The 24,066-nt window shown below is 45.6% G+C and overlaps 1 protein-coding gene across 1 annotated transcript; it reads right to left on the bottom strand.

Moving 5' to 3' along the window:
- Nucleotides 1–3,078: 3,078 nt before the first annotated feature.
- LOC123091626 (uncharacterized) lies at nt 3,079–4,078 on the bottom strand. The gene is made up of 2 exons (XM_044513191.1): nt 3,468–4,078; nt 3,079–3,382 (listed from the first exon to the last, which is right to left on the bottom strand). Exons 1-2 carry the CDS (start codon nt 3,985–3,987, stop codon nt 3,141–3,143), a joined length of 762 nt encoding a protein of 253 aa, XP_044369126.1. The 5' UTR covers nt 3,988–4,078; the 3' UTR covers nt 3,079–3,140.
- Nucleotides 4,079–24,066: the final 19,988 nt, after the last annotated feature.

Genomic DNA, 24,066 nt, shown 5'->3' with positions numbered 1-24,066 from the left:
TCATGGTATATCTTAATATCATAGAACATGTTATATACTTTTTTATATATGGCGATACTATTTTCTATACACAGCGGTACTACTGGAGAGAAAGAGTGGTGAATGCTACATATGTAGAACGATTGTAATTTTACCTGAGAATTGCTTTTCTATTTAAACAGGAAATCTGATTGTTAACAAAAGAATTCTACAAACCCCTTAATTTATGGTACACTAATTTTCCCGGCTGTTATTTGGAAGGGATGAGGTGTTCCAAGTGTCAATACACACTCTCTCTCTCTCTCTCTCATACTAGATGTAACATGTAAGTAGTACAAACTACTAAGATAGCACATTTTCTGAATAAAGAGTACATGTTATAATACATGAATAGAAGTGCCGTCATTTCAAACCTAACTGGAAAAAAATGCACATATATTCTGGAAGAAGTCTATAGAAGTGGATGAGCAAATAACACATCACGTTCGAATAATAGTGAATGTGTTGCATTTGTTCACCTAAATTAGTTTGGTATTCTGTTCTACAATGTTAATTGCAGAACAAAGACTAGCGATGGTGCAAATAGAAGATAGGTTTACTGGAGGGGGTAGGGGGGAGGTGTGAAATATAACCAAATTGCAATGGTCACGTGTTTGGAAGTACAGGTCGAGGACTCAAGGTGGGATTGCGAGTGAAAAGGAGGAGGACAAGAAAATTAATGCTATAACGGTAAAAGAAAGCCGACAAAGCCATATGGATGCATGAATATCCACATGTTACATAACATGATGTTGAATCACTCGAACATACCCGTTGCAACGCACGGGCACCTTTACTAGTCCCACCTATTTATATAGGTCTGCAATCCAAAATCAATAAACAACCACGAAAATTAAAATTGATAGGAAGGAAATTAAGGAAAAAAAAGATCTATGTCAATACAACGGAGAAAGAACCAAAAAATGCGCCCCCAAACAGGGATCACGTCTTGAAAGAAAATGGATCAAACGAGGGCTACGAAGGGCAAGTTAATGGACGGAACAAGGCTACAAGGGCAAGTTATATAGTGAAATCATGGGAGGAGATTGGATAAAGGAAGAAGAATCTTGGAAAAGGGAAGAGATCGGGTGAGATTTTAAAACGGAAAAAGAAAATCCCGTTCGAATCTTTGTGCCAGTGTAGTGCTTCAACAAGCGACGAGAAGGCTCAACAGAAGCGCGCGCAAGAGACATCAGGCGGGCATCTCGCCCTAGCAGCAGTGGCTGCTCTGCTTTGTGTGTGTGGCTACATAATGATCTATTCAAACAATCTTCAGGCCCATAATCGAATACTTGGTACGACGGTTCTCCATGCACATGAACATATCACGTAATTGTTTCCACTGATATTCTCATGTTCTTAAAGTAAGGGTGCTTCTTCATTTCTTATTCATTGCTTGAAATTGCCTATATAGTTAAAGAAAATTACCTACTATGTCGACGCTAAATAGAAAGGAAAAAAACGCTTTGACCCCTCTTCCGTTTTTTTCATCCCTTGAATCTTCCTCCCCCAATCCTGCCTCATTCCTCATGTGTGCCGCTCGGCCAGCCGCCACTATTATTTTTACTTACAAAATGTTGTTTGAGTGGCAAATTAATTTTGTATCAGTTGCAATACACGGGCCTTTTGATAGTTATAAGAAACAGCCCACAAAATCAGCTCCTCACTGACAAAAATAAGAGCCCTTCTCGAATGATGAGACACTAGTTTTTCATATCATATTTAAAATACTCTTGTCATTCAAAAATGTAGTGCATGTTTTTTAAAGTCAAACATGTCAACATTGCGTGGCTTGATCTACTCCATTCAGAAAATAAACGAGTAGTATCAGATTGCCCTGGAATTTGTTTACAAAGTTTCATCGAATTTGTTGCATCTTGCTGGCTACCTAACTACGAGTATACAATAAAAATGGGGAGTATTTAACCAAAAACTACCACAATTCACGGAACCGTGACGAAAAACTACCGCTTTACGATTCTGTGCGAAAAACTACCATTTTTTTCCTAATCCGTGGCAAAAAACTACCAAGTCGCGAAATCGCTCGCTTCGCCTCTTCTAAACGCATTTCTGACAGGATGAGCCCACCTGTCAGCATCAATCTTCTTCCTCCTCCTCCTCCTCCTCTCTCTGGCATTTCCTCGAACACCTTGCGTGCACTCCGGTGACCCTCTCGCCCGCACTTCGCCGCGTCCACGACCACCTTGTGCAGCTCGCGGTCGTCGTCCCCGTACCACGCTCGCTCGCCATTTGTCAGCGCCCGCTGCTTCCCCTCTACTCCTTGGCCGCGCGCCGGAGCTCGTGCTCCGAGCCGCACCCGCACGCGCGCGCCCGCAGCGCTCGTGGCCGCCCCTCGCCATGCGCACCGTGGTCGCTGTCCCCGTACCACGCTCGCTCGCCAACACCTGCCCGCACACACCTGCTACGCCCGCGGCCGCGCCCCCGCCTCCGGCCGCCCGGGCTCCTCGCACCTGCCGCCGCCGCCCTTCACCGCTGGAGTCGCTCGCCGCGGCAGCCGCGGGTCAGCGCTGGAGCCGCTCGCCACGGGTCAGCGCTGGAGCCGCTCGCCGCGGGTCAGCGCTGGAGTCGCCACGGGTCGTTGTTGCAACCGCCAGAGCCGCTGCGGGTCACCGCTGGAGCCGCCCGCCCTCCACCTCCTCCTCTGCGACGCGCTGCTCTGCCTCACGGCGACACAATCTCTCGCGCGGTCGCGGCGGGGGCAACAGCGACGGCAGGAGCTTGGTGGGCACGACGACGGCGGGGGCAGCAGCGCGGCGGGGGCAGCCGTCGTCGCTCACGGCGGGGGCAGCAGCACGGCGCTGGCGGCCACGCAGCAGTGGCCGGCCCCAGGAGCTTGGTGGGCACGACGATGGCGAGGTGGGAGCGACGACGGCGAGGCGGGAGCGGGCGCGCGCGTGCGGGTGCGGCTCCGGCGCGAAGGATGGCCAGGGTGGCACCTGGTTCGTGGGTCCAAGCGGTCAGATTTGTGCTTAGGGCGGGCCAAGCGAGCGATTTCACGACTTGGTAGTTTTTTGCCACGGATTAGAAAAAAAGTGGTAGTTTTTCATCACGGTTTCGTGAATTGTGGTAGTTTTTGGTTAAATACTCAGAAATGGGACTAACTACGAGTACTCGTGCGCGCGCTGGAGCGCCGCGAGGTGCTGCTCCGTGGCGTGTAGCGATGGAAGTTTCACCGTGCATGGAGGAGCGAGGTAGTCGCCGGATGCGCGACCGGAGAAGAGGATGCTCGGGACGCCGTCCGCGTCGACTCCCTGCCGGTACAGCCGCTGCCCGGCAGCGAAGTCGCCGAGCAGCTGGTACGAGGTCGCGGAGCCATCCATGGCCAAGCACAGCTCGTCGTTACCTGATCGATGCGTCATACCTTCGTCAGAATTGGTAGGTTCAAATCAATTAAGTAAACTCGATCGTGGTGGATGAGGATGACGTACATGCCGCGAGCTCCTTCTGGGTGCGGTAGAGGAAGCTGAGCACGGCGGCGACCTCATCCCGGAATCGAGAGAAGGGCCCTTGGTCGTCATCGTCCTCGAGGCGCAGGCGGCGGAGCTTGCAGAGGCCTTCCCCAAGCTCCATCATGGCGCCGCGGTGGTTCTGATTGAAGAGGTGGTGGAAGCCTACGGCGCACTGGAGGACGCCGTGGAGGAGCGTCCGACCGGGGTCCTCGGCGCTGTACCAGAGTTCCTCTACCACGTCGTGGCACGCGTGGTACTCCCCGCCGTTGAATAGCGCCACCGCTGCGTCGAACCCAGCCAGCTCCTCGTCGTCCTCATCGTCATCGGGAGCCGGGCGCTCTCCCCGCGCGCTGAGCAGGCGCCGGCGGCAGCGCAGGCCGGCGCCTCGGCGGCGGATGGTCCGCCGGTTGAAACGATGGAGAACGTATGGGCGAGCAGAGGCGACCGCCGCGGCCGGTGAGCCGATATGCGCGCGGGACAGCGGTGCCAGGACGTCCATGCCAGAGACGGGGTGAGAGACCGCCACCGCCAGACAAAGAAAGCAAGGCTCGTGTCACGGCACACGGCAACGGTGCCGTGTCATTTGTGGACGGCGGCGACAGCGCCGATCAACCACACAAGAGTGCCCGCCTGAAAAAAAAAACTGAAAGAGCGAAAATATCGAACAGCGGGCCCACTGAAAATAGTTTTTTTAGAGGTAAATACACTAAGAGTTCTAGAACTTGTGTGTGGCGGTCACTTTGATGCATAAACTTGTAAAATACGTGTTGCTGGTCCACGAACTTGCATGAAGGTGCAAATACGATCACATTTTATGTACGCGGACGTATCTACTGCCTACTTGGTAGTCCAGCATGGTAAAAGCCCGCTGTCAGCCACAGTAATAGTTCTTGCATGATAGTTTTGTAGAAAAGCACACACCTTTTTGTTCAACACTGGGCCGCTCAAATAAAATAAATAAAACATTGGCAGAGTTGGATTTCGAACCCAATACCAGCCGCTGAAAGTACCCCGTGTATTATCCCTCAAAAAAAAGTATCCCGTGTACAGCCACCATTTTATCAACAGGGACTGAAAAATTAAAGAAGAAATCAAACCCGAAAAACAGGATCCCGACAATTGGAACCTGTGAAATCGTGGTCGCCCATGACTAAGCAAACCATCAGGCTACAATTGCACATAATGTTATAAATATATAAACATTGTTTATGTTCTTATGTCTTTTGTTCAATGTAAGACATACAAAAAAACATAGATTCTCGTGTTGTGACCATCCAAAAATGTCCATGCATTACAAAAAAAAGGTTAGAGAAATCTTAGATAATATTTAAACATTGTAAGATATATATTTGTGTAACTAAAAAACATACGCTGCATTTAAAAATGTTCATGCATTTCAAAAAATATTTATGACATTTAAAAATGTTAATAAAATGTAAAAAACTGTTCACATAGTTTAAAAATATTTTGTATCATCCAAAAATGTTTAACATATATTTGAAATAGGTTCAAAATCTTGTATTTGAATAAATATTATCATATGTTTAGAAAACAAGTATATAAATGTCTTTAGATGTATACCTGAAACAGATAATGTGTATGAAAAATATCGACATCAAAACATATATTTTTTAAAAATGTTAATAATCTATTTGGATAGTGTATAAAAATGTTTATGTTGTATACAAAAAATGTAAAATATGTGTGTAAAAGTATATATCAAAACATATATTTGAAAAAAATATTAATTATGTATTTGAAAAATGCTTAACATATATAAAGAGTAATGTTTAGTATGGTACCATGCATGTTTTTTGCACCATGCATGTAGCTAGTTATGCATATATGGCTATATAGTACTCTCTCCGTCCCATATTATAAGACGTGGACAAAGGGAGTAGTACGTACGAGCCTGTATATATTTACAATATTTGAATATTATCTAACTCAAAACAATGTTTAAATATTATTTAAAATGCCATGTACCTTTATTTGTAATGCATGAACATTTTTGGGAGGTCACAAACACTAGAATATATGTTTTTTTTGTGAATATATATAAGTTGTATTTCTTACATAGAACGAAAGAGAGAACAAGATATAAAAAGTTTAGCTCTTTGGAACATTCTTTTTTTGAATAGCGGCCAGTACTCCACGAGGTCACAGGTTCGAATTGTAATTCTTTAATTTTTTCAGTCCATGTTGATAGAATATAAGTTGTAGTGGTGCTAGTAGAACATGAAATGTTATCTGTCTCGTGGCTTTCCACGCCATTTTATTAGCTGCAGGTCATGTGTTCCATCATCTTTTCTCTTTGGTTTTTTACTTTATTTGCAGGGCCCAATACGTGAATAAAACAATTCAATTTTTTTTTGCAAATCTACCATATGAGAACTATCACCGTGGCTGACAATGGGCCCCAGCGATGCTGGTGTGCCATGCAGCTTATAGATACGTCTGTGTATGTAAAATGTGACCGTATTTGCACGTCCATGCAAATTAGCGGACCAGAAGCATGTATTTTACAAGTTTATGCACCAAACTGACCGCTATGCGCAAGTTCTAAGACTTCTAGTGTATTTACCTCTTTCTTTTATAAAAACTGATGACTTTATTATATTTCAAAAGTAATGGACACATAAACACCCAAACTTCCGGCGAACCAACCTGCGGTTGGACAGTCAGAGGGACTGTGTTATCTCCGGCCCATCAGGGTTCAAATCCTGGTGCTCGCATTTATTCCTGAATTTATTTCAGGATTTCCGGCGATGCGCTTTCAGTGGGAGGAGATGTTCCCGTCGACGACGAAGCGCCTACGGTGACTTCGTAAATCTCAAAATGATATGCCGGCTCAGTCTTTCGAAGGTGCTCATAGGGATAGGGCGAAAAACAACCAAAATATCCAGATCGAAGGAAAACGTTTGCGGGAAACATCGATCAAATCCAATTCTCGCTAAGGAAGGAGTCCGTACCGATCGAATCATGACTACTCCTTCAAAATTACTCCCACATTTTTAAGTTGCGACAAGTTACCCGTTGCATATGCATCGTTTGTCGCAACTTGAGAATTTATCTTTTTCGTATATCTATTCATTTAAAACGTCCTATCTCTTAAATCATGTTTAAATCTTAAACCGTTTTCATCGTTGAATTTCTCACGTTGATATTTTCAAAACTAGATCCCATCTTGAAAAGTTTTGATGAACTTTTCTTCACGAAAAAAGTTAGAAGAAAAAACGAACCAGGGGCACATTTTTTTCCCCTTTCCGAAAGTTGTTTCCGAGTGCCACTCGCGGAAGCAAATCCGTACCTCTCGCGAAAGAAATAAAAGAGACAAGACGTTTTTTTTGTTTCAAAGAGGTAAGGCCGTGCCTCTCATGGAAGAAGAAAAAAGAAAAACGTATTTTTTTGTTTCCGAGAAGCACGGTCGTGCCTCTCACGAAAGCAAAACCGGGTGTCTCACGAAAAAAACGCGTTTGTATTTTGTTTCCGAGAGGAACGGTTGTGCCTCTCACTGAAGTAAAACTGTTCCTCTTGTGGAAGATCGTGGAGAAAATAAAGTTTTTTGTTCAAAAAAATTGTTAAAAAGCTAAGAAAGATCGTGAAAAACTGAAAAGTCAAAAAAACTGGAAAAATCATCTAAAAAGCCAAAAACGCGTGCGGAAAATAAAATGAAAATTCGAAGGAGCGTCCAGAGTGCAACACGTGATGGCGGCTGAGAACACGCAAAATGATGCGCTCTCGCCCACCCCCAAGTGATCGTGAGGCTCCCTAAGGAGCGCCCATTAACTAATTGCTCTCCCATACCGAATGATCTCTTCACGCGATCTATTTCTACTGGCCCAACATACCACAGCGATAGAGAAAAAACATATATTTTTTACTAAAAAATAGAGAAAAGACATATTACAGAAAAGACATGGCAAAATGGTAAGGTAAAAGTGTTTGCCATGGAATTTTTCTCGAAAGTGTTTTGCCGTGGCAAACTAAATGATGCATACTTTTTTGCCATCATATCAATAGGTACATGCAAAATGACTTTGTCAACATTTTTTCCCTAAATTTTTAGCATTTAATATTTGAAATTTATTTTCCCCCAAAAGTAGCCACTTTTTAGCACATGGCAGTACGCTATTCAAAGTTTATAGCAAAATTAAATTTGTGTTGCAAAAAAGCTAGAAAAAAATACATAGTTTATATCAATGGCAAATCTAATGCAGGTGCTATGGCATTTTTTTACTTATCACAAGAATATCCATGGCAAGGAACACATGGTTTTTGTAATGAAAAAGAACAAGAAAATTTGCCATGATCAGAAATAAAAAAATGCCATTGTAAAAATGCAACATATTTGCCATGTTCCATTTAACCAAAATTGCCATGGTTCGTAAAAATAAATATTCCGTGGCCCGGAATTTATTTTTTTGCCATGTAGTATGGCAAAATCTATCCCATGTGGTATAGCATTTTTGTACTCAACACACACAAAATACCCGTGGCAAAACAAACAGGAAATTGCTTATGAAGCAAACAAAAATTTCCATGCCCAAAATGTATGGTTCCGAAAATGTGATTTTTTCCAAGATCCATTGAAAAACTATATTTGCCATGGTGTGTGATCTAAATTTCCCATGATGTGTGAACTAAATTTGCCATGGTCTATAGAGTACATTCGCCGTGGTAGATTATGAAAAGGTGGCAAATTTGAGGGATTTGTTCTTACATGGCTAAAACTTTTTTTTGGCATGGCAACAAGTTGTAGTGGTGACATGGCAAAAGCTATATTAGAGGCATGGCAAAAGCTATAAAATCTTTGTTGGCATGGCAAATAGATTAGCAAAATTGCCATTGTAAACAAATATGTGTATGGCATGGTCAAAGTTGTGGCGGTGACATGGCAAAAGCAATATTAGAGGCATGGGAAAAAGATATGAAATCTTTTTTGCCATGGAGAAAACAGTGCTAAATTTTTTGCAATGGAAAAACAATGCTAATTTTTTTGCCATGGCAAATAGCTTAGCAAATTTGTATGGTAAATAGTGTGTTCAGGGCATGGCAAAAAGTTGTAGACATGGCAAAAGCTATATTAGAGGCATGGCAAGAGCTATAAAATCTTTTTGGCATGGCAAATAGATTACCAAAATTTGTTATGGTAAAAAATATGTACATGGCATGGCAAAAGTTGTAGTGGTGACAAGACAAAAGCTATGAAATATTTTTTGCTATGGCAAAACAGTGCTCAACATTATATACTTTTGATTCATGGCAAAATCTTCTTTTTTTATTGATGACTCATAGCAAAGCTAGAGTTTGTATGTACTGGTCACATGACAAGTTTACAAAAATTGCACTGCAGACTACTTGCAGGAGGACAAACGGCCATGGCAAATTACCGAATATAAATCTCACACTACATACTACACACTAATTGCATATTGTACTGAATATCATGTTCTACACAATTTTCCATGATCAAAAAAACTTTTCACAAAAGATTGGATGATATACTCAATGTTTACCATGTGAGCTGGTAATCTAAAGTGAATAAATCGAAGGGAAATGTGAACGGTAAGCGGGCCTACGAGAAATGGAGCCTAGGGACAATTCCGCACACCATACCACCATTCCACACTCGCTACTTGTATTATATTATATTTTTATTTAGACATCACCTAACTTTTATTTATAAGCTCTTTTAGTATCTACTAAACCTATCCTTTTATACCCTCAATATAGTTTTATTTCTCGTTTCTAGATAAAACAAACGTTCGGTGTACGTATGGTTGTATCAGTGACATATAGGACCTGAGAGAATACCAACCCTAGGCGATGCTCTTTCGCGATTTTGGTGCTACCCTTTTACGAAAGTGGTAGGGTTGGACGTCACGACATGTTGGCACCTAGCACGAGCATACCTCTGCTTTGTATTGATTGTTGCGCCTGCCATTAATCCATTTTGTTTCTTTCCTTGTAAATTATTGATTTTTTTCATATAAGGCCTTTTTCTCGTGGAAACAAAATAAAGAGAGGATTTACATAATATCTTACATTCATTAGTCATTAGTGGCAATATCGGAGGGGAATCTTAGATTTTATAAGATAAACCGATTTAAACAACAATGTGATGAGCGTAAAAAATACACTTATCGACATTAACCTCACTCTCTTTCATTGGTTTAATTTTAAAAGATTTCCATAGCTCAATCTACCTCAAGACCTAGCAAATCATTAAGAGACCTAGCAACCTCATGGTTATTCGACCCAAGAGAAACTCCAATCCTGTATGCATTATTAATTATTTCATCCTCAGCAAAATTTAACACTGAAAAACTGGCTCATGGTCGATAGGATATGCTGGATCATGGTTGCCTGGTGGAGGCCGTCGTCGCGGGAGCTCCGTCGCTTGGTGGATGTCGTCGTTGCTGGCAACAGAGTGGATGGCGGCCAGGAGGAAGTGGCCAGGATGAACTGGTTGAGAGCTTCCTCATCTGGTAGATGCCGTCGTGGTCAGGAGGAAGGTCGATTGTCGGTTCGCGGGTCGATGCGAGCACCTTTTTTGAGAAGGAGGATCACCCCCGTCATCTGCATCCGACAGATGCATACGACCATATTATTAAGAAGTGCCAATGAAATACAAAGTCTGGAAACAGTTCAACTCGCAAACGGAGCAAAAAAAACAAAAAGTCTAAAATCTAAATCGAAAACCGGCATAAAAACAAGATACGATGACTAAATAGCTATCCCATTAATGGATCGACATCCAAACCGGTTGAAGATACCCCGCGCTACCATCTCCCAACGGTTGCACCCAGTAATGAAAGGCTCCCTGGAGTCCGCATGAGTGTGTAATGACCACATGCGGATCCATTGTTGTGGCTCTGAAGATGAACTGCAAGAAATTTAAAATATTTTGTCTGTTAAAGATCATATCATTCCTGCAATTCCATATAGCCCACAATAAAACACATATTCATATCTGAATCTGTGCCACAATAGCTGAGTCTACTCCAGTTAACCACGTCCCAAATAACATTTCAATGCTATATGGAGGAGTAATATTGAAGGCTATATGAATGGTGCGCCAAAGCAACTTCGCGAGAGGGCACTCAATGAAAAGGTGTTGTATCATTTCATCTCGATCGCAAAAATAACAACGTGCACTTCCTACCCATCTTTGCCTAAGCAAATTATCTTTGGTAAGGATCACTTGCTTGTGGACAAACCACATAAAAAATTTATTTCACAAGGGAACCTTGATCTTCCAAATATGAATCAATCTTGGGATTGGGACAGAGTTGATTAGATCCATGTATAAATATTTGATTGTAAACACCCCACTTAAACTAACTTCCACTAGAAAGAGTCGGGCTGGTCAAAGAGTTGAAGATCCATCAATCTCCGCACAAGGTGCATCCAGGAGTTCCAAACGCTCCCCAACTAAGGACTGTTGGAAATATGCCCTAGAGGCAATAAGAAATTGGCTATTATCATATTTTCTTGTTCATGATAAAGGTTTATTATTCATGCTAGAATTGTATTGACCGGAAACTTAATACATATGTGGATACATAAACAAATACCAAGTCCCTAGTAAGCCTCTACTAGACTAGCTTGTTGATCAAAAGATGGTTAAGATTTTCTGACCATAGACATGAGTTATCATTTGATAACAAGATTATATCATTAGGAGAATGATGTATGGACAAGACCCATTCGTTAACATAGCATATGATCATTCAGTTTATTGCTACTGCTTTCTTAATGTCAAATACATGTTCCTTCGACCATGAGATCATGCAACTCCCAGACTCCGGAGGAATGCCTTGTGTGCCATCAAATGTCACAACGTATCTGGGTGATCATGAAGGTGCTCCATAGGTATCTCTGAAGGTGTCTGTTGAGTTGGCGTGAATCGAGATTGAGATTTCTCACTCCGTATGACGAAGAGGTATCTCTGGGCTCTCTCGGTAATACAGCATCACAAGAAGCTTGCAAGCAAAGTGACTAAGGAGTTAGTTACAAGATGATGTATTACGGAACAAGTAAAGAGACTCGTCGATAACGAGATTGAACTAGGTATGGAGATACAGACGACCAAATCTCGGGCAAGTAACATACCGACAGACAAAGGGAACTACGTATGTTATCATAAAGATTCGACCGATAAAGATCTTTGTAGAATATGTAGGAACCAATATGTGCATCCAGGTCCCACTATTGGTTATTGGCCAGAGAAGCGTCTCGGTCATGTCTACATCATTCTCGAACCTGTAGGGTCCGCACGCTTAATGTTCCTTGGCGATATAGTATTATATGAGTTGTGTATGTTGGTGATCGAATGTTGTTTGGATTCCCGGATGAGATCACGGACATGATGAGGAGCTTTAGAATAGTCTGGAGGTAAAGATTGATATATGGGATAATAGTTTTTGGTCTTTGGAAGGGTTCTTGAATTCACAGAAAGGGGTTTCGGATGTTTCGTGAAATGTTCGGGTACGAGAACACTTTATTTGGGCCAAGAGGTAAATCCCACGAGGCTTTAGGAAGGTGTCGGTGTTAAAACCGGCAGATCTCGGGTAGGGGGTCCCGAACTGTGCGTCTAAGGATCAAAGGTAACAGGAGGCAGGGGACATGATGTTTTCCCAGGTTCGAGCCCTCTTAATGGAGGTAATACCCTACTTCCTGCTTGATTGACTTTGATTAGTATAGGGGTTACAAGAGTTGATCTACACCGAGATCGTAATGGCTAAACCCTAGATGTCTAGCCTGTATGATTGTCATTGCCTCTACGGACTAAACCCTGTGGTTTATATAGACACCGGAGGGATCTAGGGTTGTACAAAGTCGGTTTACAGGTGAAGGAAACTACACATCCGGACGCCAAGCTTGTCGTCCACGCAAAGGAGAGTCTCGGCCGGACACGGGGGAAGGTCTTTTGTCTTGTATCTTCACGGCCTATCAGCCTGGCCCATATCTCATAGGCGGGCTCCCCGAGGACCCCATAATATAGGACTCCCTCAGTAGCCCCCGAACTTGCCTTCAATGATGATGTTATATCCGGCTTCATGTCTTCGGCTTTGCAAGGCGAGTTCTCCATGTATCTCGTATAGCTTGGCTTTTACATTAAATACCACACCCTTCAGCTTCTACGCCGTCGTTGCCTCGGCCTCCACATGTTGAACGAATACGAAGGGCCTAAGCATTTTTGCAAGTAACCCCTTGTCGATATGGGGAAGGCATCTATTTAAAGAGATTGAATCTCAAATACCATTCCTCACCAAGCGAAAATCCTTAGAGCTTGCCATAGGAATCCATCCAAACATGGCCGGCGCTCCTAGTTCTTCCTCGCGCTCCCTCGGCCCTAAAAAAGGCAATTGGGAGAGCTTCTCAATATCCCACGCCCAGTTGTCCAAGCTACAGACGCAGGGATATCTCCCACCCGCGGATCTAGTCCCCGTTAGGGCGGGGTTAACTTCCATCAACAGCGAAACCCTAACGGAGAACTTCCCCAATCCTACTAAAGGGGAACGGGTGTGCTTTGTTTCTTTCCTGCTGAGGGGTGTGGGATTTCTGATTCATCCTATCCTCAGAGGTCTTCTGGAGTATAATGGCCTCCAACTGCACAATCTCACGCCGGGCTCCATCCTGCACATTGCAGGCTTCGTTGCTCTTTGCGCGTTGTTCCTAGGCTACAAGGCCCATTTCGATTTGTGGAGGAAATATTTCTGCCTCGTCCCCCGCTCCCAAGAGGGATCCATAATTGAGGTGGGCGGCGCCGAAGTATGGCGCATAGCCGGAACAGGATACCTGTCCGGCACTCCGAAGAAGGCGGCCGAAGAGTGGCCCTCGGAGTGGTTCTACATTGAAGATGTTGTTCTCCCGGACCCAATCCGGCAAGGTCTTCCTGAACTTTCCACTGCTCCTTTAAAGAAGCGCGCCAGCTGGCATCCCCGAAGCTATGAAGAAGAAGATAGTGCAGAGATTAAGAGGCTAGTGAGCAAGATCTGAATACTTGCCCACTCCGGACTGTCCATAGTTGAGGTAATGTCGATTTCAATAACACGATGCGTCCAACCACTTCAATTCAGAAGGCTTCCCATGTGGCATTACAACGGGGAGGACGACGCATCACGCTGTGGGCGCAAGGGTCCGGACAATTTTGCCACTTTGGGCACCATGTTGGCTGATCTTTACAATGGGGAGAAGGAGGATTTCACACGCCTTACATGCTGAGAAGGTTTCTCCATGTTTAACCCCATCGATTGGGTAAGTTTTCAACCACAGGCCTCACTCAATCTTTTTTCTTTAATTAAGCTTAGTCGAATTTTAATACGGCTACCCTTAACAGGAATGGAGAAAGGTCGTCGCAGGGATCTACAAAACCGCTCCACAATCGGAGAACCATAATCGAGACCTAGATCCTAGATTTGAAGAGGATCCGGATATATTTATTGAATTGAAGGAAGGAGTCTTTCATCAGATGAGCTACGATGGCATGGAGGTGGCCATTATAGCCGATTACCCCGGCCTTCTCCCTTCCTCCCATGTAAGTACCCAGGAGACACCCTCTCAAAGAGAGTTTTCCCCTTGCGACTCACCTGCCGCACTGTATCATGCTCCCAAGGGGCGACGCTCATCCCATCATGCCACGACAAAGGCGTCTTCTGGGAAGACGACACTCGCACAGGGTGCGTCTTTGAAAAGAAAGGCAAACGATGATACTGCCATGCCCTCTCCTTCGTCAAAGAGGTATAATTCTTTAACACACACTCAATGGATAGATCAGACGGTGATGTTTTCTGCTGTGCCATATCGCAGGAGGAGTGTGCGACGAACTGTATCCGGAGACCCCGCCGGCCATGCGCAGACTAATCCGGCCCCAGGCCCTGCCACAAGGATTGGAGGGGGGGCGGGAGCAATGCCGGATTGTCATCTCCCAGAGGATTCAGATAATGTATCTGTCACCAATTCCGAAGTGGAGAGTGCGATGAATCATCGGCGGCGGAGAGCGGCTATGCGTGACCCAAATTTCACAGAAGAGGCATTCAACGCTTTCAGCTCGACAGATGCTTACATCCGAGCTGCTAGGGATGGACTTGCTGGAGCCACTCACTAGCTTTCAAAGGATATGCGAGTAAGTACTTTCTGTGCAGATTTAATAATCATGTGCCAGTAGTCCCCGAGTCTTGAAGCAGTTGGCCCAACTCATTTAAGGGTCGTTACATTCTCAGGTACTCACGGAGAGAAATAACACATTATCCAAGGAGCTAGAAGAATGCCGAACTAAGCTAACTGTTGCCACCACCGAACTGGAAAATTTAAAGAAATCCAAGAAGGCACCTGATGGTAAGTACAACAGTAGCCCGGAAATAAGATTACGATGTTGCTTAACTATGCATTATTTCGTTGGTAGGGTCAACAGATCAGCTGGAGGAGAGGCTAAGGGCTGCTCAAGCGTACAAACAACATGCTAAAGGGCAAGAAGCCGCTGGTCAATGTGTATTGACACGGACCATTAATGAGAAGAACAAACTACAAGATACAAATATCAAGCAAGCCGAAGAGCTGAAGGATTTAAGAGCCCAACTATCGGATGCTTTGAAGGAGAACAGGAAGCTGAAAGGCAGCATATTCAGTATGCTCTTTAACCTGACTTTCACATGGTCTCCTGATCGAAAATTTTACAAGTTTGTTTCTGTAGGTGTGCTAACCGGATGTCCCGAGGGAGAAGTGCCTGGATTCCAAGGCGACCTGCCACAAGAGCTATCCAAAGTGCACGAGTGAGCTCAGAAAGCATTGAGGAACATGCCTAAGGCTTTATGGCCATCCGATCCACCTCCAGGAAGTATGGAGGAGCTCGTGAATTTATTCAAGGGAGCTCGTCGCCGTTTTGAGCTATGGAAGATATCGGCATGTCGGGAAGGCGCACGAGAGGCCTGGGCCATGGTGAAAACGCGGTATACCAGACTTGATCCTAATCATATAGCTCGGGTCGGACCTCGGGGACCAGATGGACAAGAAATTCCTGTTAGCTTAGTGTATGACCAAGTAAAAATAGCCACTAAGTTTTCTCAACAGGATTGTAAACTAGACAACCTGCTAGAGGGTCTAGAGGAGGAAGAAGTTTTTGAGTCCAAGTAGCAATGTACTTTCTCAACAAACTTATCTCCGGCCGAATTGTAAAACGATTGTCATGGTAGACTTTCTGCTTCGACCTCCAGAACCCGAGGTTCGGAGTGTTTTCGGATATTGTACCGTAGGTAAACACCAAGGTATGTTCGGAAACCAGGCAGTCCGGTCATAGTTGCTTAAATAGACAAGTTGTATTCGGGGAGTTATGTTATATTACATTTTATCGTAAGAAACATCTTCCAGAGAGAATAGTTCTGTTAAGGGTTCCTCTCCCTGGGCCAACATGCGTTTTTGTGCATGCATAAGCTGTGATGCTAAAAATCACAGTACATGTTATAATTTGGGGGCGTATATTACAATGAGGGCAGTTCATCTTTTGTCCGTGGACCAATTATTCCCTTAATAATGCTAGCTTTCGGCTTCACCTGTCTGAGGTACATGTCCAGATAACCCGACTGTAACAATCGCAGAGGTGCTCCCTTTATGCCCTAGCCGAACAAGCGGGAACGTAGGGCTTAAGCATAGGAGCCAGGCAACCCAGCTTGGCAAAAACTTAAGTCATAAAGGTGCATATAATGGCGAAGACAAGACGCATATGAGTAGACAACACATATATACAGTGAGCTTAACACTCAAAATAATAATAATCATAATAAGCTTCTGTGAAAAGAAGCCTCCAGGTATTATGGGGTATGTACATCTAATGATGTATGCCCCTTAAGTGTGCGGTTTATCCGAACACTGGCTAGAAGTCGTACAAAAACGAAAAAGAGAAAAAAGTGAGAGGGAGAAAAGAAAGGACGAAGAAAAAGGTATAAGTGTGAACTTAGGCGGAGAATCTTCGGAGGCGAGCAGCGTTCCATGGGTTTGGTTCCAGATGATTATTCGAAGCGTTGCGAAGGCGATAGGATCCTCCAGTGAGAACTTCATATATAATGAAGGGACCCTCCCATTTTGGCTTGAGCTTGTCCTTTTTCTTCTCTGGTAGGCGTAGAACAAGTTCTCCGACATTATAAGTCTTTGCCCGTACTTCCGTGCTTTGATATCGCCGAGCTTGCTATTGGTAAAATGCAGAACGGGCCTTCATGACATCGCGCTCCTCCTCCAAGCCGTCCAGATCGTCCTGCCGATCGAGCTCGGCCTCTCTCTCTTCATACATGCGCACTCAAGGTGAGTCATGAATAATGTCGCAAGGTGAAACTGCCTCTACGTCGTACACCATGAAAAAAGGTGTATATCCGGTCGTGCGATTGGGCGTGGTCCGCAGCCCCCAGAGTACAGAATCAAGTTCTTCAACCCAGTGCTTGCTTGATTCTCGCAGAGATCGCACTAGTATGGGTTTGATGCCGCTCATTATCAAGCCGTTGGCCCGTTCGACCTGACCGTTTGTCTGAGGGTGATATACGGAGGCGTAATCAAGCTTGATGCCCAAATTAGCGCAACAGGTTTTCACCTCATCGGCCGTAAAGTTAGAACCGTTGTCAGTAATGATACTGTGTGGGACACCATAACGGTATACGATACCGGATATGAAGTCTATAACCGGTCAGGCTTCAGCCGTTTTGATTGGTTTGGCTTCTATCCACTTAGTGAACTTGTCGACCATAACCAGTAAATATTTCTTCTTATGGCTTCCCCCTTTAAGGGGTCCGACCATGTCTAGCCCCCAGACCGCAAAAGGCCAAGTAATGAGAGTTGTTCATAAGGAAGTGGGTGGCATATGTCTTTGATTGGTGATTTTTTCAAAACTATCATGTTTTTTGTAGCAATTTCGGAAACTATAGTGTAGAATGAAAAAAACGCAAAACTAGTAGCCCGTCGGCCAGGGGTGGGCCGAAAAGGGGGTTTTCGGCCAGGGCATGGCCGAAGTAGGCTTTTCGGCCGCGCTTGGGCCGAAAACACGCTGTCGGCTGGGGCCCGACCGAAAATAGTAGCTTCGGCTGCTGAGAGGCCGAACTGGGCCGTTTTTGGCCCACCGGTGACCGAAGTGGAGCTTTTCGGCCAGGCTGCGGCCGAAAAGGTGCAGATAAGCACCGGTCGCCGACGCGAGCGCTCTGTTCTTCTTCGTTTCCCTTTCTCTCTCTCAGTTCTTCTCTGTAGAAACGCCCCCCCGCGCCGATCTCCTCCATTTGCCACTCATTTGCAAATCCAACCCACAGAATCGGTAGATCATCGCAATCTCCACCGGCCTATGGTGTTATTTTTTGCTATGGGATAGTTCTTCTCTGTAGAAGGGGTTGGCGGGAAACGGGTGGCGGGAAGGGGTGGCGGGAACATTTCAGCACGAGCCATGCAACTTCGGCCTACATGAGACCGAAGTAGTACTTTTCGGCCTAGACTAGACCAAAAAGTCTATTTCGGCCTAGCTTTGGCCGAAATGCTCCACTTCGGCCTAATGATGGCCGAAATCACCTACTTCGGCCTAGCTTTGGCCGAAAAGCCCTACTTCGGCCTAGCTTTGGCCGAAAAGACCTACTTCGGCCAGAGGATGGCCGACGGGCTACTAGTTGTGGTTTTTTTGCATTACGTCATATAGTTTCCGAAAATGCTATAAAATCTATCACAGTTTTGAAAAAAAATCCATCCACAACGTTGTACGAGGTCTTGTGCGTCTGCTCGGGCCGTGGGCCAAAAGAAACCTGTACGGAAGGCCTTACATACAAGGGCTGGGCTGCGGCGTGATGGCCACCAAGACCAGCATGTATTTCAGCCAAGAGTTGTCGTCCCTCTTCTTCGGAGATACATCTTTGAAGTACTCCAGTGGTACTTTTCTTGTACAGTCCCCCTTCGTGAATTTTGTAAGCCTTCGAGCATCAAACAATACGACGGGCCTCGGTCTGATCAGCAGGGAGCTCGTTCCTAGTAAGGTAGGCGAGGAAAGGTTCAGTCCACGGGGCAATTACATCCATGATTTCATGGGCCGATGGTGTTATTTCGGTGCCCGAACTCCCGATGATATTGGAACTGTGTTCAGAATCTAAGGGTGTGATCGGCTCCGGAATGGTGTTGCCGCTATCGTCCTGCCACACTATGGATGGCTTGAAGAGCCTCTCCACAAAGGTGTTAGGTGGGACGGGGTCGCGTTTGGCGCCCATGCGGGCGAGAATGTCCGCAACTTGATTACTCTCTCGAGCCACATGATGAAACTTGAGCCCCTCAAACCGAGCTGATATTTTGAGTACGACATTGCGGTAAGCCACCATCTTCGAATCTTTTGCATCAAAGTCTCCGTTTATCTGAGATATTGCAAGGTTTGAATCCCCGCGCACTTCGAAGTGTTGTATGCCCATGGAGACGGCCATCCGGAGACCATGCAATAGGGCCTCGTATTCGGCTGCATTGTTAGAGTCTGTATACGATATTTGGAGCACATAATGGAGTGTGTCTCCTATGGGGGATGTCGAGATGACACCAGCCCCCAGTCCGGCTAGCATTTTAGAGCCGTGGAAGTGCATCACCCAGTTGGAATATGTGTCATACTCTTTAGGGAGTTCGGCCTCTGTCCATTCGGCGACGATGTCAGCCAACACCTGCGATTTAATAGCTCGGCGTGGCTTGTAAATTATTTCAAATGGTAATAGCTTAATGGCCCATTTGGCAATCTGGCCGGTGGCGTCCTGGTTGTTTATAATATCATTAAGTGGTACTTCGGAAGCCACCATGATCAAGCACTCTTGAAAGTAGTGCCGCAACTTGCGGGATGCCATAAAGACCGCATATGCTATCTTTTGATAATGCGGATATCGGGATCTGCATGGTGTAAGGACCATCGATATGTAATATACTGGTTTTTGAAGTAGGAATTTATGTCCCTCTTCATCTCGTTCTACGACGAGCACTGCACTCACCACCTGGTGAGTTGCCGATATGTAGAGTAGCACCTGGTGAGTTGCCAGGACTGGGTTGCTTTCTAGCAAAGTTTTCATTTCTTCCAGTCCGGCTATGGCGGCGTCTGTCCACACGAAGTGGTCGGTGCGGCGAAGCATGCGATACAATGGCAATGCCTTTTCCCTTAGTCTGGAGATAAAACGGCTCAAAGCTGCCACACATCCAACTAGTTTTTGGACCTGTTTGAGATTTATTGGTGTTGCCAACTGTGCCAGGGCTCAGATTTTGGCTGGATTTCCTTCGATTCCTCTATTTGAGACAATGAACCCGAGAAGTTTTCTGGCTGGAACACCAAAGATGCATTTTTCCGGATTGAGCCGTATGTCATATGCTCGGAGGTTGTTGAATGTAAGGCGTAAGTCATCCACTAATGATTCGACATGCTTGGTTTTGATGACTACGTCATCTATATATGCCTCCACAGTTTTGCCAATTTGCTTTTCCAGGCATGTTTGAATCATGCGTTGGTAGGTTGCGCTGGCGTTCTTGAGCCCGGAAGGCATAGTGTTGAAGCAGAAGGGCCCATACGGAGTGATGAATGCCATTGGGGCTTGGTCAGATTCTTTCATCTTAATTTGATGGTATCCGGAGTATGTGTTGAGGAAGCACATGGAATCATGTCCTACGGTCGCGTCAATAATCTGGTAAATGCGAGGTAGTGGGAAGGGGTCCTTAGGGCAAGCCTTATTAAGGTCTTTTAGATCGACACACAGGCGCCAGGATTTATCCTTCTTCGATACCATGACCAGGTTTGCTAGCCAGTCCGTATGTTTGATCTTTTTGATCAACCCGACTTCGAGTAGCTTGGCTAGCTCCTCCCCCATAGCCCGCCGTTTGGGTTTGGAAAACTGGCGTAGAGTTTGCTTGACTGGTTTGTATCCTTTCAGTATATTGAGACTATGCTCGGCCAGTCTTCGAGGGATACCTGGCATATCAGAAGGGTGCCAGGCAAAAATGTCCCAGTTCTCACGCAAGAATGTGCGTAATGCAGCGTCGACCGTCGGATTCAGCTGTGCCCCAATGGAAGCTGTCTTCTTGGGGTCCGTCGGGTGGACTTGAAATTTGACTATTTTGTCTGCTAGCTTGAAGGAAGTGGATTTGGGTCTCTTATCAAGGATTACGTCATCCATATCCACTATGGAATGCAGGGTGGTTAGTTCTTTGGCCGTGAGGGCCTCAATTAAAGCCTCAAGGGCCAGAGAGGCGGTTTTGTTTTCAGCGCGGAGTGCTATGTCCGGATCGCTGGTGATAGTGATAACTCCATTGGGCCTGGGCATTTTGAGCTTCATATACCCGTAGTGGGGTACAACTTGGAAGCGTGTGAATGCGTCTCGCCCCAGCAGGGCGTGATACCCACTGTTGAAAGGTGCCACATGGAAGAGTAACTCTTCGGACCTGTAGTTTTCTGGCGTGCCAAATACCACGTCGAGTTTGATTTTTCCCGAGCATCTTGCTTCCCGACTGGGGATAATACCTCGAAAGGTTGTGGTACTTTGCTCAATGCGACTCCCGTCCATTTGCATTTTAGTGAGCGTGTCTTCATAGATGAGGTTCAGTCCGCTGCCGCTGTCCATTAGCACTTTAGTGAGCCGAAAGCCGTCTACGATTGGGTTTAGGACCAAAGCGGCTGGTGCCCGGACTGAGCGGGATCTTGGTTCATCATCGGTGTTGAAAGTGATCACCATGTTGTTCCAAGGATTTACTGCTGCCACCTGGCAGACTTCGGCGAGTTTGCAGAGCGCCATTTTGCGCAGATTATTTGATGAAAAGGTCTCGAAGACCGTGAGTACTTTGAGATCGTTGTCCTCCAAAGAGTAGTTCTCTGAGGTGTTGTTGATGAGGATACCGTCGTCGCTCTTGGCCACTTGCCGGAGTATCCAACATGCTGGGAGGCTATGCGTTGGTTCGGTGTTCGGCGTGATGTGAATTTGACAGGGCTTGTCAATCCATTCCTCGAGGACCGTTCTATGCCCCGTAAAGGGCTTGATTTTCTTGTCCACGGATGATGATTAAGTGCTCCGTGAGGGTGCATCCTTTTTGCCTGTCCGGGAGGTGGCTTAAAGGCATGTGGTTCCCAGCGGGCTGTCTGGGTTTTCCAGGCGCTTTCCATTGCGCAGTACTTCTATACTATGTGTGCCAAATCTGCAAAGTGCAGTACTCGACGGTGGTTGAGGGCATTAAGGATTCCTTCATCTGTACAATTGTTACAAAATATCGAGATCGCGTTGTAGTCGCAGCAATCTTTGATCCTGTTTTTAATAAGGAGGAATCTGCCCAAAAGTGATGGACTATTTCCTGAGGCTGCCGCTGCACGTACATTAAGTTGCATATATTCGGAGGACCAGAATTGCTTGGGTGGGTGGGATTAAATCCGAACCCTGACCCGCTGTGAAGTCTGGATTCTAAAGAATTTCCGAAGCTACAAGACCGGGCTCCGAAGCGCCCGGTGAGTTTTTAGGCTCTATGCCTGATTCTATGTTCGGAGGACAAAAAGTGTCCTCTTGAAGATGGGTGTCCGGCTCTTCGAGCTCGAAAATCCAAACATACTTTGTTCTCAACGTAGGAGGAGAGTTATTGTCAGCTTGTTCCTCCACAACTGCCACCTGATGGGTGATCGGCGGAGATTTGATTTCTCTCTGATCGGGTTTAAGCCCAATCCAATCATAGTCAGTTGCGACCCCTAGGGCGGCGATGCGATCTAGCAGTTCATTTAAGGCGGATACATCTGCCAGATCCATCTTGTCAGAGTATTCAGGGCCGACGCGGAGATGATTTTTGGTGATAGGCCAGGCTGCCTTTGGCTTAATGACCGAACGAGCGCCCATGGTCAAGCTGCCAAGCCGGAGGGTTTGCCCCAAAGCTAGGGCTTCTCCGGAAGTGATACTAGCCTTGATGACAAGGTGAGCCTGTCAGTGTCAAAACTAGCGGATCTCTGGTAGGGGGTCCCGGTGTGTCTAAGGTTGATGGTAACAGGAGGCGGGGGGCACGATGTTTACCCAGGTTCGGGCCCTCTCTATGGAGGTAATACCCTACTTCCTGCTTGATTGATCTTGATGAATATGGGTATTACAAGAGTTGATCTACCACGAGATTGTAATGGCTAAAACCCTAGAAGTCCAGCTTGTATGATTATGATTGCCTCTATGGACTAAGCCCTCCGGTTTATATAGACACCGGAGGGAAGTAGGGTTATACAAAGTTGGTTACAGAGAAAGGAATCTTCATATCCGGGCGCCAAGCTTGTCTTCCACGCTAAGGAGTGTTGGAAATATGCCCTAGAGGCAATAATAAAATGGTTATTATTATATTTCCTTGTTCATGATAATTTTCTATTGTTCATGCTATAATTGTATTAACTGGAAACCGTAATACATGTGTGAATACATAGACCACAACATGTCCCTAGTGAGCCTCTAGTTGACTAGCTCGTTGATCAATAGATGGTTATGGTTTCCTGACCATGGACATTGGATGTCATTGATAACGGGATCACATCATTAGGAGAATGATGTGATGGACAAGACCCAATCCTAAGCATAGCACAAGATCGTGTAGTTCGTTTGCTAAAAGCTTTTCTAATGTCGAGTATCATTTCCTTAGACCATGAGATTGTGCAACTCCCGGATACCATAGGAATGCTTTGGGTGTGCCAAACGTCACAACGTAACTGGGTGGCTATAAAGGTACACTACGGGTATCTCCAAAAGTGTCTGTTGGGTTGGCACGAATCGAGACTGGGATTTGTCACTCCATGTGACGGAGAGGTATCTCTGGGCCCACTCGGCAATGCATCATCATAATGAGCTCAATGTGACTAAGTAGTTAGTCATGGGATCATGCATTACGGAACGAGTAAAGTGACTTGCCGGTAACGAGATTAAACGAGGTATTGGGATACCGATGATCGAATCTCGGGCAAGTAACGTACCGATTGACAAAGGGAATTGTATACGTGATTGCTTGAATCCTTGACATCGTGGTTCATCCGATGATATCACCGTGGCACATGTCGGATCCAACATGGGTATCCAGATCCTGCTGTTGGTTATTGGCCAGAGAGCTGTCTCGATCATGTCTGCATGATTCCCGAACCCGTAGGGTCTACACACTTAAGGTTCGGTGACGCTAGAGTTGTTATGGGAATTAGTGTGCAGTTACCGAATGTTGTTCGGAGTCCTGGATGAGATCCCAGACGTCATGAGGAGTTCCGGAATGGTCCGGAGGTAAATATTTATATATGGGAAGTCCTATTTTGGCCACCGTAAAATGTTCGGGATTTTTCGGTATTGTACCAGGAAGGTTCTAGAAGGTATCGGAGTGGGGCCCACCTACATGGGGGACCCACATGAACGTGGGTAGTGGGGGCAAGGCCCCACACCCCTGGTCAATGCGCACCAAGACCCCCCCTTAAAAAGGAATAAGATCATATCCCGAAGGGATAAGATCAAGATCCCTAAAAAAGGGGGATAACAATCGGTGGGGAAGGAAATGATGGGATTTCTTTCCTCCCACCTTTGCCAATGCCCAATGGACTTGGAGGGCAAGAAATCAGCCCCCT

The sequence above is a fragment of the Triticum aestivum genome, chromosome 4B (genome assembly GCF_018294505.1).
Source record: "Triticum aestivum cultivar Chinese Spring chromosome 4B, IWGSC CS RefSeq v2.1, whole genome shotgun sequence".
In the NCBI taxonomy this organism is placed as follows: Eukaryota; Viridiplantae; Streptophyta; class Magnoliopsida; order Poales; family Poaceae; genus Triticum; species Triticum aestivum.
This window is presented reverse-complemented; position numbering and strand designations above follow the sequence as displayed.

What these genes read in the sequence shown, in the direction of transcription:
- LOC123091626 (XM_044513191.1), bottom strand. Translation starts at nt 3,987, where the DNA reads ATGGACGTCCTGGCACCGCTGTCCCGCGCGCATATCGGCTCACCGGCC. An exon ending in CCAGAAGGAGCTCGCGGCAT is followed by an intron (nt 3,383 to 3,467) that starts GTACGTCATCCT and finishes CGCATCGATCAG; the next exon opens with GTAACGACGAGCTGTGCTTG.